This window comes from Trachemys scripta, chromosome 11 (assembly GCF_013100865.1).
Source record: "Trachemys scripta elegans isolate TJP31775 chromosome 11, CAS_Tse_1.0, whole genome shotgun sequence".
NCBI classification, from domain to species: Eukaryota; Metazoa; Chordata; order Testudines; family Emydidae; genus Trachemys; species Trachemys scripta.
This window is the reverse complement of record NC_048308.1, coordinates 36,735,576-36,753,931: the sequence shown is the minus strand read 5'-3', so window position 1 is coordinate 36,753,931 and position 18,356 is coordinate 36,735,576. Positions and strand designations below refer to the sequence as shown.

Genomic DNA, 18,356 nt, shown 5'->3' with positions numbered 1-18,356 from the left:
TGGGAGTACAGAAGACACTGCCTGGACATGTACCTGGGCCTGGAGGGATGCACTGTGGTCACACAGCATGGCGATTTGAACCTGCAGTTCCTGTAGGACCTAAACAACTTCTGAGAAGGTGGGCTGGCCTCCATCTGGGCCCCCTCTATGCCAGCAAGTGGCCTGCGCAAACTCACACACCGAGGTGTAGGCAGTGAGACCTATTGGACAGAGCAAGGGTCTGGCCTAGAGGTCAGAGCAGAATCAGAGAGTAGAACTGGAAGTATGGCCAGAAGGCAAGCCAATGGTTGGAGCCAGAGATCAAAACAGAAGCAAAGGGCAGAGCTGGAGTTGTGGTCAGGAGCCAAGCCAGTGGTTAAAGCCAGGAGTTAGGGATTCAGAGGTAGGCAGGGCTGGAGAGGAGCAAGGGCTGGACCGGAAGCAGGTCTGACGCAGCTTCGGGTGCTGCTGATGCAACCAGGTTTAAATGGGGATCAGTTGGCTCTTCATCCAATCAGGGAGAATAGTCACTTAATGAGGGTTTACTGGGCCCAGCTGAGCTCATTGGGTTGCTAGGCAACTGCAGCCAGCTGAGTTCCCGACAATATTCTTCTTCAATTCCGGTCTTAACTATTGTGTACTATCGCTGTGCATTGTAAAAAAGCTGCTGCTTTCTATTCTACAGCTGGCAGCACTTCAGTGGTGGGTGAAGGAATTCCATTATAGAGTTTGTACAGATTTTACAGTGATATGGGATCCTTTCTGATGAACAGCACTATATGAATGTAAGATATTACCATTAGTGTATTGGAAATGCCATCGTGCAATCTGATCATGTTCATGCTCCAATTGCTGCAACCTTGGATACCTAAAATCTGTACCAGCAAACTACCCAGGTGCACTGCCAGAAATCAAGGTCAGCATGAATGCTGATTTTGAATAACACATAAGGCTATGAAAGGGGGAGATCTTACCAGGTGCTAAGCAACTTTCACTCCCACTCACGTCAGAGGTCTTTGTGAGTTGGAAGTGCTCAGAACTAGAGTTGGCTGAAAACCACAAAACAAGGTGCAATTTCCAAGTGGCTGTTTGGGTCAACCAGATTCATTCCCCTCATTATTCTTGTGATGATGTTTAGGGGTTGGCTGTTCATCATATGAACACACACATTTGAATCTGAACAAGCATATTCCCTACTTATTTACCATCTGCTGTGTGTCATTTGCACTTTGCTATTCTGCTGTTTGAAAAGTTTCAGTCATCCAATCAGGGAGCAGAAAACAATACCATGTGACTTAAATGACCAGTCACTCAGTGAGAATAGTTTCAGTGAACAGTTTTCTAACATCTCATTGGCTGAAACTTGTTTGCATAAAACTACTGATGAATATTTGTGAATAATGACTAACCATAACATTTTGTCAAGTTATGAATGGTTCACAAATAGAAAAAAGGCAAAATTAATTATTTTAAACAGATAATTCAGTCTGCTCTGCATAGCCCCTTGTAGGACTATGTCCTAAGTTATACAAAAGAGCCTTACAAAGGGGTCAGTGTGAGGCTGGATGCAGTTTTTTTTTCTTTCCAAACCAAGTAGCCCACATCTGCTCATAATATATTTAACAGTTCCTTCCAGGATGTTTTCAGTTTGCCTAAACTTTGAGTCAGAGCTTCAAGCCTGTTTGAGAGTAAAACCTTTTAATGTTAACAATGAAGTTATGATTAAAATAGGATTATAATCTTTTACTTACATTGATAGGATCCAGAATTTTTACAGCGGCCAGACTCCCGTCTTTCTTATTGGCAACCTTATAGACTTTACCATAAGTGCCTTTTCCAATGGTCTCTATAATTTCCCAGGTATCTGAAGGATCAGCTAATGATGCGAGTCCAATCATATTGGGATTATATTGAAATAATCCATATAGTGGCGTCCTGGAAAACAAAGTTTGTACATTTGCTAAATTTTATGGGATTTAACAAATTGTTTCTTATTCATTCATTTATTTATTTATTTAACCAGCTAGCTGAGGAAACAGATCGAGCACAGAATATGGAACAGAATGGAACTGATAAGCAGCTACTGATGGCTTCTTTCTGCCCTGAGCACTACTACTAACCATAGAGCACTGAACCAACAGGGCAGGCAAAGGAAGAACCAAATCAGAACCCAGAACATCACCAGTGGATAAATGAATATGGCCACATTGACATTTCTCTTTCCCAAACTTCAGCTTTACAGAGTTGGGGTACTCTGCCTGTTGCCCTGAAAGGCAGTGTTGAGCTCTGCTGTCTTCTTCTCTAGCATTTGGACCAAATGGCTCTCAAGTGAATCTATGCTTTAGATGGATTCTTGTGAGCAGGGAAGGGGAAGGTGCCCTACCTTGGGGACCTGAGAAGGGAAGTAGTGGGGGCTCTTGGAGAGAAAACAGGAGAGAAACTGAGAAAAATGCATAAGGAAGGACACATTCCCTAATTATTAGGACCTTGAGCAAGATTTTGGGCACAACTATTTTAAAGATCTCCAAATACCCATCCAACCTGTGATTGAAATTTGATCATTCTGGAAAGGAACTAACATACAGCCAGAAGGGAAAGCCAGGAAAGGGGAGATCCAACAGGAAGAAAGCTGGCAGGCTGAAGAAGTGAGTGAACAGTGCCAGTAATCAGGGAGAGCAAGCAGCCTGCGTTGTTATCATGATATAGGTACTGGGTCAGTTTAACTCTGGTGGAAGGTGGCTCAACTCCATTGACTTCAGCAGAATTGTGCTCACTTACTTCAGGCTGAATTTGGTCCATATTTTTATTGTGTAAATAGCATCCTCTAATGTTCTTATTCTCACTAGTTGCGTCAGGAGGATTCATGTGGGAAAATTACGACTGGAAACATAGTAATATAGTGCCTCCCATCTGAAGCCAGGGACATTCTGTCTGGTCTTCAATAAAGGGAGAGAGTGACCTTGGAAATGTGTGGTGAGTTTTATAAACACAAAGTTAAAATTCATGTTTAGTTTATGCATTTTTTTTAATTGTATGGCCATTGTACTCCTTAAATCCAACCTTATTATTTACAATACTTTGGTTCTTTATATCAGACTCTAAAAGTCCATGTTAACATTTCTGAAGCCCCAGCAATGTGCTTGACACTGTTCAAGGAACAAGTCCTTTCTCCAAAGTCACAAAGGACACAAATAGAGAAGCAGGTCATGTTGGAAAGTCTACATTAGCTTGAAGGTTTAAGGAAGGGGGCTTTGAGTTTAGTTACTGGCTCATTTGTTCAGGGCATAGGGTGACCATATGTCTCGTTTTGGCTGAGACAGTCCCCTTTTTAAGACCTGTCCCCGACATCCCAACTTGCTGGGCATTTGTCCCATTTGCTCTTGCCAACTGATCATCAGCAAATGGGACAAATGCCCAGTTTTGTGAAAAAAGTGGGGTGCACCCATCTGTGGGGTGCAGAGGAACGTTCATGAGTGGCAGTGCTCAGGCTCAAACTAGAACCCAATTCCAAATAAACCCAAACATGACTGACCTGCAAAACAAGTTGCACAATCTACCTGAAATACAATGTTCATTGACTTATTTGCCCTTCCCTGTAAACTACAGTTACCTACATAATATTTTCATCCCCAAGCTAGCAAGAGGATTCTTTACTTTGAAAGAACCATGGGGCTGAGTGGAGATACTTATTGCTGACAAAGGGTCATGAAATGAAGTGGGAGCTCTTGAATGTACTTTTTTTTGTGAATTTATTATCTGATCAGGATAGAAAAGGTGTGTCTGTCAACAGAAATTCAGTGGCCATTGTGTACAGCACAGTGATGAACATGAATTTGTAAATATTTTATCCTTAAAAGACGAGGACAATATTGGAAATGTTCTTCATTACTGTAACATTTAAAATAAAAACAAACTATACAAAATCATGTACCTTTTGGTCTATTTTTATTACAATGAACCTTTATTTGTCTTTTTCCATATGACTAAGTTTTATGAAGATAAGTGCTTTCGGGCAGGGACTGTCATTTACTATATATTTATACAATGACAAAACAATGAGTCCCCAGCCTGGTTGAGGCTTTTAAGTGCTAGCACAAAATAAATGTTAAATAATAATGTTAAAATGTTTATAATAGAAAAGCCTACAAAACTAACCAGCCAAATGCTAAGTTGCAATGTCTCTAAGGGTATGTCTACACTACGAAATTATTTCGAATTTATAGAAGCCGGTTTTATTGAAATCGGTTGTATACAGCCGATTGTGTATGTCCACACAATAAAATGCTCTAGGTGCTCTAGTCGGCAGACCGCGTCCACAGTACGAGGCTAGCGTCGACTTCCGGAGCATTGCACTATGGGTAGCTATCCCACAGTTCCCGCAGTCTCCGCCGCCCCTTGGAATTCTGGGTTGAGATCCCAATGCCCGGATGATGCAAAACAGTGTCGCGGGCGGTTCTGGGTACATGTCGTCAGGCCCCTCCCTCCCCCGTCACAGTAACGGCAGACAATAGATTCGCGCCTTTTTACCTGGGTTACCTGGGTTACCTGTGCAGACAACATGGAGCCCGCTCAGCACAGCTGAGCTCACCGTCACCATATGTCCTCTTGGTGCCGGCAGACGTGGGACTGCATTGCTACACAGCAGCAGCTGCTAACTGCCTTTTGGCGGTAGACGGTGCAGTAGACTGGTAGCCTTCATCGGCGATCTGGGTGCTGGCAGCCGTGGGGCTTGCCTTTTGGCAGTAAATGGTGTATTATGACTGTTAGCCGGCCTATTACAAGTCGGGTCATCGCACGTTAGCAGAGTCTTCCCTGAGCAGCAGCTCGTGCAATAGGCCTGAAGACCATCGTCATACACCGCCCCGTATTTGCTGCCAAGCACCCAGAAAGATGCCGAGGGCTATCAGTCACGCTGCACCGTCGTCTTAAGATGTAAAAAAATAGATTTTCTCTGTATTCATTTGCTTCCCCCTCCCTCCGTCAAATCAACGGCCTGCTAAACCCAGGGTTTTCAGTTTAATCTTTGGGGGGGACCAGTCTGTGACAGTTGTTTGTGTCTCTCCCTGATGCACAGCCACCGTTCTTTATTTTAATTCCCTGTGCCTGTACGCCATGTCGTCACTCGGCCCCCCTCCCTCCTTCCCCTAGGCCGTCAGATACTACGTTTGCGCCACAGCTCGAGCCGAGAAGCGGTTCGCGCCTTTTCTTTGAATTCTGGGTTGAGATCCCAATGCCCGGATGATGCAAAACAGTGTCGCGGGCGGTTCTGGGTACATGTCGTCAGGCCCCTCCCCCCTCGTCACAGCAACGGCAGACAATAGATTCGCGCCTTTTTACCTGGGTTACCTGTGCAGACAACATACCACGGCAAGCATGGAGCCCGCTCAGCTCAGCTGAGCTCACCGTCACCATATGTCCTCTGGGTGCCAGCAGACGTGGGACTGCATTGCTACACAGCAGCAGCTGCTAACTGCCTTTTGGCGGTAGACGGTGTAGCATGAGTGATAGCCGTGGGGCTGGCAGCCGTAGGGCTGCATTGCACCAGCCCCTTGCAGGCGATGGTATATTATGACTGGTACCCATCGTCGTCGTACTGGTATGGCTGTCAATCATGGCCACCTGGGCAGACATGCTACTGTTTCGATGATGACGGTTACCAGTCATAATATACTATTTTCTGCCAATTGCCCAATATTGTCTGCTAAGCACCCAGAAGAGGCCGAGGGCGATGCTGGGTGCTGGCGGACGTGGGGCTGGCAGACGTGGGGCTGCATTGCTACACAGCAGCAGCCCCTTGCCTTTTGGCAGATGATGGCATATTATGATTGGTACCCATCGTCGTCATACTGGTATGGCTGTCACTCATGCTGCAGCGTCGGCTGCCACCTTAAGATGTAAAAAATAGATTTGTTCTGTGTTCATTTGCTTCCCCTTCCTCCGTGAAATCAACGGCCTGCTAAGCCCAGGGTTTCCAGTTTAATCTTTGGGGGGACCATTCTGTGTGACAGTTGTTTGTGTTTCTCCCTGTTCCTGTACCTGTACGCCATGTCGTCACTCGGCCCTCCCTCCCTCCCTCCCTCCCGCCCTCCTTCTCCTGGTCCATCAGATACTACTTTCGCGCCTTTTTTCTGACCAGGCGCCATAGCTAGCACTGGGATCATGGAGCCCGCTCAGATCACCGCGGCAATTATGAGCACTATGAACACCACGCGCATTGTCCTGGAGTATATGCAGAGCCAGAACATGCCAAGGCGAAACCCGGACCAGGCGAGGAGGCGATTGCAGCGCGGCGACGAGAGTGATGAGGAAATTGACATGGACACAGCCCTCACACAAGGTACGGGCCCCAGCAATGTGGAAATCATGGTGTCACTGGGGCAGGTTGATACCGTGGAACGCCGATTCTGGGCCCGGGAAACAAGCACAGACTGGTGGGATCGCATCGTGCTGCAGGTATGGGACGATTCCCAGTGGCTGCGAAACTTTCGCATGCGTAAGGCCACTTTCATGGAACTTTGTGACTTGCTTTCCCCTGCCCTGAAACGCCAGGATACCAAGATGAGAGCAGCCCTCACAGTTGAGAAGCGAGTGGCGATAGCCCTGTGGAAGCTTGCAACGCCAGACAGCTACCGGTCAGTCGGGAATCAATTTGGAGTGGGCAAATCTACTGTGGGGGCTGCTGTGATCCAATTTGCCAGGGCAATGAAAGACCTGGTGATAGCAAGGGTAGTGACTCTGGGCAACGTGCAGTCAATAGTGGATGGTTTTGCTGAAATGGGATTCCCAAACTGTGGCGGGGCCATAGACGGAACCCATATCCCTATCTTGTCACCGGAGCACCAAGCCACCGACTACGTAAACCGCAAGGGGTACTTTTCAATGCTGCTGCAAGCCCTGGTGGATCACAAGGGACGTTTCACCAACATCAACGTGGGATGGCCAGGAAAGGTACATGATGCTCGCGTCTTCAGGAACTCTGCTCTGTTTCGAAAGCTGGAGGAAGGGACTTTCTTCCCGGACCAGAAAGTGACCATTGGGGATGTTGAAATGCCTATCGTGATCCTTGGGGACCCAGCCTACCCCTTAATGCCATGGCTCATGAAGCCGTACACAGGCAGCCTGGACAGGAGTCAGGACCTGTTCAACTACAGGCTGAGCAAGTGCCGAATGGTGGTGGAATGTGCATTTGGACGTTTAAAAGCGCGCTGGCGCAGCTTACTGACTCGCTCAGACCTCAGCGAAAAGAATATCCCCATTGTTATTGCTGCTTGCTGTGCGCTCCACAATATCTGTGAGAGTAAGGGGGAGACCTTTATGGCGGGGTGGGAGGTTGAGGCAACTCGCCTGGCCGCTGATTACGCGCAGCCAGACACCAGGGCGGTTAGAGGAGCACAGCAGGGCGCGGTGCGTATCAGAGAAGCTTTGAAAACGAGTTTTGTGACTGGCCAGGCTACTGTGTGAAACTTCTGTTTGTTTCTCCTTGATGAACCCTCCAACCCCCCCCCCCCCCCCCCCCCCACCTCCCTTCTCCCCTGTAAACCAACCACCCCACCCCACCCTCCCCTCCCGCTTGCAGAGGCAATAAAGTCATTGTTTTTTCACATTCATGCATTCTTTATTAGTTCCTTACAGAGGTAGGGGGATAATTGCCAAGGTAGCCTGGGATGGGTGGGGGGGGAGGGATGGAAAAGGACACACTGCATTTTAAAACTTTAACTCTTATTGAAGGCCAGCCTTCTGATGCTTTGGCGATCATCTGGGGTGGAGTGACTGGGTGGACGGAGGCCCCCCCACCGTGTTCTTGGGCGTCTTGGTGAGGAGGCTATGGAACTTGGGGAGGAGGGCTGTTGGTTACACAGGGGCTGTAGCGGCGGTCTCTGCTCCTGCTGCCTTTCCTGCAACTCAACCATACGCTCGAGCATATCACTTTGATGCTCCAGCAGACGGAGCATTGCCTCTTGCCGTCTGTCTGCAAGCTGACGCCACCTATCGTCTTCAGCCCGCCACTTGCTCTGTTCTTCCCGCGATTCAGCCCGCCACCTCTCCTCTCGTTCATATTGGGCTTTTCTCATCTCCGACATTGACTGCCTCCACGCATTCTGCTGTGCTCTATCAGCATGGGAGGACATCTGCAGCTCCGTGAACATCTCGTCCCTCGTCTTACGTTTTCTCTTTCTAATGTTCACGAGCCTCTGCGAAGGAGAAACATTTGCAGCTGGTGGAGGAGAAGGGAGAGGTGGTTAAAAAAGACACATTTTAGGGAACAATGGGTACACTCTTTCATTACAAGGTCGCATATTTCGGCTTGCAGGCAGCCATCGTAGGCCACAGTGTTTTGGCTTTTTTAACCTTCTTAACATGCGGGAAAGGTTGCAAACAGCAGCGCATTTCCCATATCAAGGATGAATTGGGTTGTCCATTTAAAATGGGGTTTCAATGTAAAAGGAGGGGGCTGCGGTTTCCCGGTTAACATGCGGCACAAACACAAGTAAACCACCCCCCCACACACACACACACACGATTCTCTGGGATGATCACTTCACCCCTCCCCCCCACCGCGTGGTTAACAGCGGGGAACATTTCTGGTCAGAAGAGCAGGAACGGGCGCCTCTGAATGTCCCCCTTAATAAAATCACCCCATTTCAACCAGGAGAGCTTTCTGGAGATGTCCCTGGAGGATTTCCGCTCCATCCCCATACACGTTAACAGACTTGCTTGCTTTTTTTTGTAATGTTTACAAATATTTACAAAGTTACACTCACCAGAGGTCTCCTGTGTGCCCTGAGGGTCTTGGGTGAGTTCGGGGGTTACTGGTTCCAGGTCCAGGGTCACAAACATATCCTGGCTGTTGGGGAAACCGGTTTCTCCGCTTCCTTGCTGCTGTGAGCTACCTACAGTACCTCCATCGTCATCTTCCTCGTTCCCCGAACCGTCTTCCCTGTGTGTTTCTCCAGTGAGAGAGTCATAGCACACGGTTGGGGTAGTGGTGGCTGCACCCCCTAGGATCGCATGCAGCTCCGCGTAGTAGCGGCAAGTTTGCGGCTCTGCCCCGGACCTTCCGTTTGCTTCTCTGGCTTTGTGGTAGGCTTGCCGTAGCTCCTTAATTTTCACGCGGCACTGCTGTGTGTCCCTGTTATGGCCTCGGTCCTTCATGGCCTTGGAGATCTTTTCTAATACTTTTCCATTTCTTTTACTGCTACGGAGTTCAGCTATCACTGCTTCATCTCCCCATATGGCGAGCAGATCTCGTACCTCCCGTTCGGTCCATGCTGGAGCTCTTTTGCGATCCTGGGAGGACTCCATGACGGTTACCTGTGCTGATGAGCTCTGCGTGGTCACCTGTGCTCTCCACGCTGGGCAAACAGGAAATGAAATTCAAACCTTCGCGGGTCTTTTCCTGTCTACCTGGTCAGTGCATCTGAGTTGAGAGCGCTGTCCAGAGCGGTCACAATGAAGCACTGTGGGATAGCTCCCGGAGGCCAATAACATCGAATTCCGTCCACACTACCCCAATTCCGACCCGCAAAGGCCGGTTTTATCGCTAATCCCCTCGTCGGAGGTGGTGTAAAGAAACCGGTTTAAAGGGCCCTTTAAGTCGAAAGAAAGGGCCTCGTTGTGTGGACGTGTCCAGGCTTAATTCGGTTTAACGCTGCTAAAGTCGACCTAAACCCGTAGTGTAGACCAGGCCTAAGTTGTGCAGGAGGCTGAACTTGATGATCCCTTTTCCCTTTTCTGTTCTCCCAAAATCTCCCTCGTATGGAATACAAAGAGTGGCTTAAAGCTATGGTAAGCTTAGTAGTAGAACTTTCACTGACCTCACCAGAGGGTGTTTCAGTTGCCTACAGACCAGGATTACCTGTGAGTTCATCCACTAGATGGGGGATACTTTTCAGTAGTTAAGTCTGTTCTAGTGTACAACCCCCAATTGGCAAGCAAAAAGCAGTCTACACCAGATGTAGAAAAATAAAGATTTGGCAATTAACACTACTGGGAGTGGAACAGCTTTACACAGAGGCTATTTGTGACTGTGCAGTAGGGGTATTTCAGAAATGACCAGATGGCATCAGCCAGCCCACAGTACTGCACCTAACCTTATACACAAACACAGAAGTGACCAAATACAAAGCAGGTGCAACTCAATGGAATGTAGTGGACTTGCACCCACTTACACTAAGGTCGAATTGGGCAGCAGGCCTGTGATTTTTTTTTAAAGAGGAGATGATAGCCTAAAATTTAAATAAGCCTAGTAAAAGTCCATCTGCCAAAGTGAATAGCCTGGGTGATAGAAGAAACTATCCACAGAGTGCAACATCTGCTTGGCCATGTCTGGAGAGTGTTCCCTTTATTCCAAAATAGACACTCTCTCCAGCAAGAAATTAAACTTGTTTTTCTAAAAAATATGTTTTAAGAATTATTTTAGGGAATTTCTATGGCCAGTGTTATACAGGAGGTCAGATTAGATGGTTATAATAGTCCTTTCTGGCTCTCAAATGAATTCACACAGAAAAATGAAAAGACAAAAACACATCACTCACGGACAAACACTTTTCACAAAGTGATCACTCAATATCTCACCTATCAGTCCTCGTCCTCAAAGGAAACCTGCACAACACCTTCAAAAGACGAGCCTGGGGACTTAAATTCATAACTCTGCGGGGCACTAAAAGCCATGGACTTAAACAGAGACACTGGTTTATGGCTCATTACAACAATTTACAACATACCCTACTGCCTGCTAACTGCTAATTCCCACTTCATTTTAGTCACCCGCCTACAGCAGGTGTGGAACCCTTCTGCTTAATCATCTGTCCCAACTTGTATTTAGCGCAGACTCTCTGGTTACTTTATCCAGACTTGAGGAAGAGCTCAGTGAAGCTTGAAAGATTGTCCCTTCCACCAACAGAAGTTGGTCCAATAAAAGAGATTTACCTCACCTACCTCGTCGCTCGCTCTCTCAATACAAATTTAGTCAGATCTGGCATGACAGCTAAAAAACTTTCAAATACAAGTACAGATGTTTGTTAACTGCACTTACAGAAAACTATCCTTCATTGTGTAGCATCATCACTTAACAGCATTTCTGAAATAAAAATAGCAGAAGTTGAACTCATTATCAAAAAAAGAAAGGAGGATGTAAAGGAGACATGACATTGGCACTATCAGGACAATCTGTAACTCAATGCTCACTGTTAACCACAGTTTTCAGAAAGGATTTCGAGGAAAGCGATCATGTTATCTCTTAATGCTGCATAATATGGGAAGCAAATATTACACTTATGGTTACCTACTTTCTCTCCTCTTTTGAAGAAAGACAGGATAAATCTGACGCATCTCCAAAAACATAAAGGCAATGGGTGCTCTTACTATGCAACTTGTTTTTCCCCCAGAACAGTGCTCCCAAATTAGTGGATCTGTTTGCAAACCATCATCTTTCATTCTCTAAAAATGCACTACCAAATATAGAAGATTATATAAAAAGCATGTTCCAAATAGAGCAGAAAATTCAAATCTTTGCCTATATTAATGTATTCATATTGATATTCAGCCAAAAAATAAATCAGAATCAAAACGAGTATCCAATAATCCAGTGTTCAATAGCATCTAACTTCCAAATGCACAAAAAGTAGCTCTCTGAAATTATCAAGCATGATGACTCAAAAATCAGTTGTGAGTGTCATCATTGTAGTATCGTTATTCACAAATCTGATATTGAGATGTAAAAAATTAAAAAAAGAAATTATACTTGGATTTTGCAAACTGTTCCTGTTTTCAAAGCAGAATAAGGATCCCTCCTTGTCCTGTTTAATGTATCATAGATTCCCATGCCTCATACAGCAGGTAAGAGGACATGATACGAGAGACCAACAAACAAGGATAACAGAGTCAACAATTGCTTGATTGTGTTATTTTTACTGTTGCCTCACTGAAATTGCAAATATGATATATAGCAACAGAGGCTTGTCCATTGCTTTTCAATAGACAGTCATTATCTCATCCCGTGTAAAATGAGCCATCTGGACAGGTTTGCCATAGCCCTGAAATTAGTACAAGGTTCAGCTCCAGCCTAGTGCTTATGAAAGTCATGATGTACAGTACTAAACATTTTTGGACTCCACTTCTAGCTGGTAGCGGGCACAACAGCAATTCCAGTACATACACTTACACAATGAAATAGAAAATATTGTTATTGTTCCATATGCACAACTCTGCATGTTGTTAGTGTTTGCATAGCATTCTGGCTCTGCTTCTATCACCACTTGTACTAGAGTAGGTTAAAGCTGCTCTTGTGAAGTAGTTGGCTGCATAACCATTTAGCGCCTATTTAAACAGTAGAACCATCAAAAATATCACATTCAAAATCAAATATTCAGCCTTTGCAGTGAATTCAATTTCGTTTTTGTTGCAACTGAGTGGGCCCTAGTATTAAGGCCCCACTCAGGCCTATTCAGAAAAAGTCAACACACTCAGCTATTGCTACATCAGCCTGTGTTCTGTCTCTTCCTGATGTTCTTACCCAGCCAGCCACTAAACAAGCAGTTGTTGTTAGTGGAACTAATGAACCCTTGAAAGGCACAGGAAAATCGATAGTCAGAAAAGCTCCTTCTGCTAGTCTGACTCCTTCTGGCCTCTCTTGCTGAATGGGGCAAAACAAAGAGAATGTCAATATCTGGAAATTAAATGTTCAAAACTACTCATCAAAGCACTAATCTGTAACTATTCTCATTTTGTCACTGACAAGGAGATCACAGAGTTTTGTGCAGAGATTTCTCTGGAGGCTGAGGATCAGTCATAAAGGGAGATGGAGAAAAAAGGCCCTGACCTCTGTGAAACTCACATTGAGGTGTAGGAAAGTTAGGCAGGGAAGGAAATAAATAGGGCAGGTCCACTTCTGAATAGCATTATGAGCCAGTGGAGTGAAGTACAAGCAAGACAGACTGAGAGGGACCAGGGATGATAAAAAATCATTAGTCTTAATTGCAGTTTACAGGGCAAACATCACCTGAGTATAGAAACTACTAAATGAACAAGGTACATGTAGTTCCCAGCCCTCCTTGCATTAGCCCATGGGGTTCCTTGCCATTTCTCTTCCCTTTGTACCCTTCTTACTTATGAAGAGGGCATTGTCACCTTCAAGAGGTAAATCCAGTAACAGGCACACTTTCGGGTGGTCAGCAGATAGGTCAAGATGAGCTGTTTGCAGATTACAGCACCAAAAGAAAGACCATGAACAGTAGCTTCCTTCTTTCAATCTTTTCTGAACCTGAATATGCCTCCTGCTCAGTTCTGTTAAGGGCCAGAAAATCCCATGATAGATGCAGCTCCTCAGGTCATTATGTGTAGCTCAAATAGACCAAAGCAGCAAGACCCATGATAAAATTGTGAGACATAGCAACACTGTGACTGAGCCCAGACCAAAACCCTGGACCTGAACAATGACAAACCTTGGGAAAATTGAATCTAGCTCCAAACTTCGCGGCTGACCCCTATATTTGAATTGTGCTGAATCAAAACCAAGCTCTGGATAGAACTGAATTCTGGGGAAAATCCAGTTCTGAATTCCATCTTTTGAGCCCATGTCTACCACTCACTCGCAGGGCTGAGGTTTCAGTCCTAAACTAAGTCATAAGTGAATTATTTGGATGGTTTTCTCCTAATATTTACTGTAGATTTAGTCCACATCACAAAGTAAGCATACATTTGGCACCATTTTTGGTTTGTAGTAAAGATAAATCCTCAGGACCAGCTAAGCAGAACTGATGAATATCTCGACTGAGATGCACTGACAGAGAAATGTGTGGAAAATTACATTTTCCTCTCCCTTATGGTGCTTCATTCACGCCAATACTATTAGATAGGGCTGTCAAGCGATTAAAAAAATTAATCGTGATTAATCGTGCAATTAAAAAAATTAATCACGATTAATCGCACTGTTAAGCAATAACAGAATACCATTTATTTAAATATTTTTGGATAGTTTCTACATTTTCAAATATATTGATTTCAATTACAACACAGAATACAAAGTGTATAGTGCTCACTTTATATTTATTTTTTATTACAAGTATAGGCACTGTAATAAAACAAAAGAAATAGTATTTTTCAATTCATCTAATACAAGTACTGTAGTGAAATCTCTTTATAAAACAGAGTCCACTCAGTCCTACTTCTTGTTCAGCCAATCACTCAGACAAACAAGTTTGTTTACATTTGCAGGAGATAATGCTGCCCACTTCTTGTTTACAGTGTCACCTGAAAGTGAGAACAGGCATTCTCATGGCACTGTTGTAGCCGGCATTGCAAGATATTTACCTGCCAGATGCACTAAAGATTCATATGTCCCTTCATGCTTCAACCACCATTCCATGGGACATGCGTACATGCTGATGATGGGTTCTACTCGATAACAATCCAAAGCAGTGCGGACCGACACACGTACAGCAGAAGGTTACTTTTCTTTTTTGGTGGTTCAGGTTCTGTAGTTTCCGCATTGGAGTGTTGCTCTTTTAAGACTTCTGAAAGCATGCTCTTCAGATTCTTAAACCTTGGGTCGAGTGCTGTAGCTATCATTGGAAATCTCACCTTGGTACCTTTGTGTTTTGTCAAATCTGCAGTGAAAGTGTTCTTAAAATGAACATGTGCTGGGTCATCACCCGAGACCACTATAACATGAAATATAGGCAGACTGCGGGTAAAACAGAGCAGGGGATATGCAATTCCCCAAGGAGTTCAGTCACAAATTTAATCAACACATTTTTTTAACGAACATCATCAGCATGGAGGCATGTCCTCTGGAATGGTGGCTGAAGCATGAAGGGTTTATACGAATGTTTAGCATATCTGGCACATAAATACCTTGCAATGCTGGCTACAAAAATGGCATGCAAATGCCTGTTCTCACTTTCTGGTGATGTAAATAAGAAGAGGGCAGCATTATCGCCTGTAAATGTAAACAAACTTGTTTGTCTTAGCAATTGGCTGAACAAGAAGTAGGACTGAGTGGACTTTTAGACTCTGAAGTTGTACGTTGTTTTGTTTTTGAGTGCAGTTATGTAACAACAACAAAAATCTACATTTGTAAGTTGCACTTTCATGACAAAGAGATTGTACTACAGTACTTGTATGAGGTGAATCGAAAAATACCATCTTTTGTTTATCATTTTTACAGTGCAAATGTTTTTAATCAAAAATAATACACACTTTAATATATATGAACATGTAGAAAAACATTCAAATATTTAATAAATTTCAATTGGCATACTATTGTTTAACAGTGTGATTAAAACTGTGATTAATCGCGATTATTTTTTTTTTTAGTTAATCGCATGAGTTAACTGCGATTAATCAGCAGCCCTACTATTATAAACATTTATTTAAAGGAATAGCAAAAGAAAGTCCAAATTACTTAAAGGATTTACCCAAGAAACTGCTCACAAGCTTGGACATGCATTGTAAAATTTACACTATTTAAAACCAAAACCAAGAGGTACTAGTAGCAATGACAGAATGAAAGTGAGCCTCATTCCTGAATGAAACAATAATTGTCCACCGAATGGCAATAGACATAATGTCAATGAAATCCAAATGCCAGCCAACTCATTCAGCTACTGAGAACTGAAATAAGGTAAGAAAATTATCTGGTTTCCCCTTCAGAATCTGACTGTTGCACTTAAAACAGACCCACAAAATAATCTTCTATCATAGATATTTTTCGCCATTAAAGTTTTCTTCAGGTGTATGAAAAATATATAGATCAATGGTAAAATATAGAGTACTGCAGGAAAAAGAAAGAGAAAGGGTGTATGTGTGTGCGTGTGCTGTCGAGTATTTAAAGAAGATTTGTGGCAGCCAACTGCATGAGTTAGGAGAATACAGCTGGCAATTGACTAACTAACATTTCTTTACTGCAGTGGAAACATACCTATATTTTTTTAACTCTTTCCTCAGAAGCACAAGGGATGGCCACAGCTGGAGATGGAGCACTGGACTGGGGGGGCCAGGGCTCAGAGGTAGCACAAAGCATTCTCTCTCTCTCTCTCTCTCTCTCTCTCTCTCTCTCTCAGGTGCTTGACTTTCTGGTTCTTGCTCACATGTTCAGGGTCTAACTGCTCACCATATGTGGGGTTGGAAGGAATTTTCCCCCGGGTCAGACTGGCAGAGACCTTGGGGAGTTTTGCCTTCCTCTGCAGCATGTAGGTACAGGTCACTTACCCTGATTATCCGGGTATATCTCACTTAATAATTTCCCTGCCATTGCAAGACCTCAGGCACTGGTGCACCTTAGTCCCTCCTAATCTCTGCCAGTGGCCCAGAATAGTCTAGTCTCCTGTGAGCTGTGATATTTTGGTCTAATTTCAGTTGTTGGGTATAGTGTGTGGGTGCTGGGGGGGGGGTGTTGGTGGTCAGACAAATGATCCTGTGTTCCCTTCTGGCCTTAAACTCTGCGGCTCGGTGACACATAACAGCCATGTTTATTGTCTCCGGTTATGTGCCACATAGGCACTGACTAAAAAAAGCAAAATATGATTTGTTAAAAATGCCTGTAGTGCAACAAAGTAATAGGCTAAGTCCCCTAAATACTATAGTGAAATGTTCCTCTCAAATTAAAAGACTTTGGAAATGCCACACCGTAGCCAATATTTTGCAGAAGTTTGGCAAGTCCTATGTGGCTTATCCCTAAGTATTTGGAAATCTGCTTTAACTGTCTGCTAAAGATACAATTTTACAAGCACTGATTGTTTCTGCTCTCAGGGGGTCCAGTATATTCCTGTCAAAGCTCTAAGGATGATGGATTTTCCCATTTCTCTTGCTCCATACTTTAACACATAAGGTTCCACATCACAGCCTCTATTCATATAGCCAAGTGGATTTGGACCACACTCAATTTGGATCCCATCGAGGATGCTCTTTAATTGACTTGTTGGTAAGAGCTGCAAGAAACTGCCTTCCCAATGCACTTTATCCATTACTTGCACTTTATTGTTATTGGCTTTGTCAGAAACAAAGAGGGCGTTTACAACATAATTATGGTGGCTCTTAAATTTTTTGAACACCTTAACCCAACAGTAAAAGCCTTACAAAATCCTAATAGTTCTGAAAGAACAGAATTGGTAAGAACGCAACTTCAGAAAAGGAGGTTCCATATTGTTGGAATAAAACTCTTCTACAAGCCTGAGGACAAACCAGAAACCTTTTCATAAATATCCTGGAAAATGGTGCATGTGTCCAATCCAGACCTGAGCCCAACAAAATGTTTTTGTTGCGCTTGTTACCATTGTTTGTTGCATTAGTTACCAATTCTTTGAAAGTTAGCCCTCATTGTGCCACTTTATACATGAGAGAAGCCTGAAGCTGTGTCATTCACATTGTCTCACAGTGTAGTGTGATGGATCTGCAAAGCAGGGGACTACAGCACCCATCAGCCTTCTCCCCACTGCACATCACTTTCCTCCTGGCCTGGTAAGGTGAATCCTGAACCAGGAAATGGGCAGGCTTTATTGGGAAGCAGCGCCTGCATGGTGAGCCAGGAGATTCAGAGAAACTGGAGACAGAGAGGAATCCCCAGAAACCACCTGCAGAGCAATGTGTGGAACAGACGATGGTGTGTGAAGGACTTATGGGGGATCAGCCATGGGTGGGCAGGAGGCCAGTGCAGAGGGGTCCCAATAAGAGACACTAACTGAGCCTGGCCTGAAAACCCACAAGCTCCTAACTGCTTGAGTAGAGACTGAATTGGGGAGGGCAACCCCAAGTACTAGGTCTGAAGAGGTCCTGACTCTCTACTGGACTGCCCTGGGGCCCAAACAAGAACCGTTATTGCTCAGTTTGAACGGTAACTGTTTAAGGCACTGTACTTAGGGTATTTGCAACCTTTCCCTTTCCTGCCAGCCCTAGTAAAATATCCTTTCCCTTAGCCCTGTGTCTGAATGGTTACTGGGACCCACCAGGGCTAGTGCCTAAAAGGCATAGCTGCTGAAGAGCCTACAATGCTCGCCTCCAAATGGTACAAATGGCACACTACTGGGTTTGGTGTACTCTAATACTAAGCAGCCCCGCTAAGTACAGTATTATAATTGGTGGTATTAGATTATAAAACTATTGTCTAGCCTGTTTATTACTCACATAAATAGGTCACAGAAAAGATCATTTATTTGTGTTTACCTAAATTGTATCCTCCAAATGCAGGATCCTTCAGGCCTACTAGGGGTGTTGTGTAAGCCCAGGGGTGTTGTGTAAGCCCACTATCCACTCTAGAGCTGGGACACTAAGAACCCCTCCCCTCAACTTTTCTACTCCTCCTGGACTACTTCTTTCCTTTGGCTTACCCCCATTGCTCACCAGTCATCTATCAAGATCTCTACGGCCACCTCTATATTGGC

General features: G+C 44.5%; 1 protein-coding gene across 1 annotated transcript in view; it reads right to left on the bottom strand.

Annotated features, from left to right (window-relative positions):
• The window catches only part of MYO3B (myosin IIIB), a 319,441-nt gene that overhangs the window by 276,157 nt on the left and 24,928 nt on the right, over positions 1–18,356 (bottom strand). Inside the window, exon 2 of the mRNA XM_034786511.1 lies at positions 1,731–1,914. Within this exon, the coding sequence (XP_034642402.1) occupies positions 1,731–1,877 (147 nt within the window). The 5' untranslated portion in view covers positions 1,878–1,914. The remainder of the gene's footprint in view (positions 1–1,730; positions 1,915–18,356) is intronic.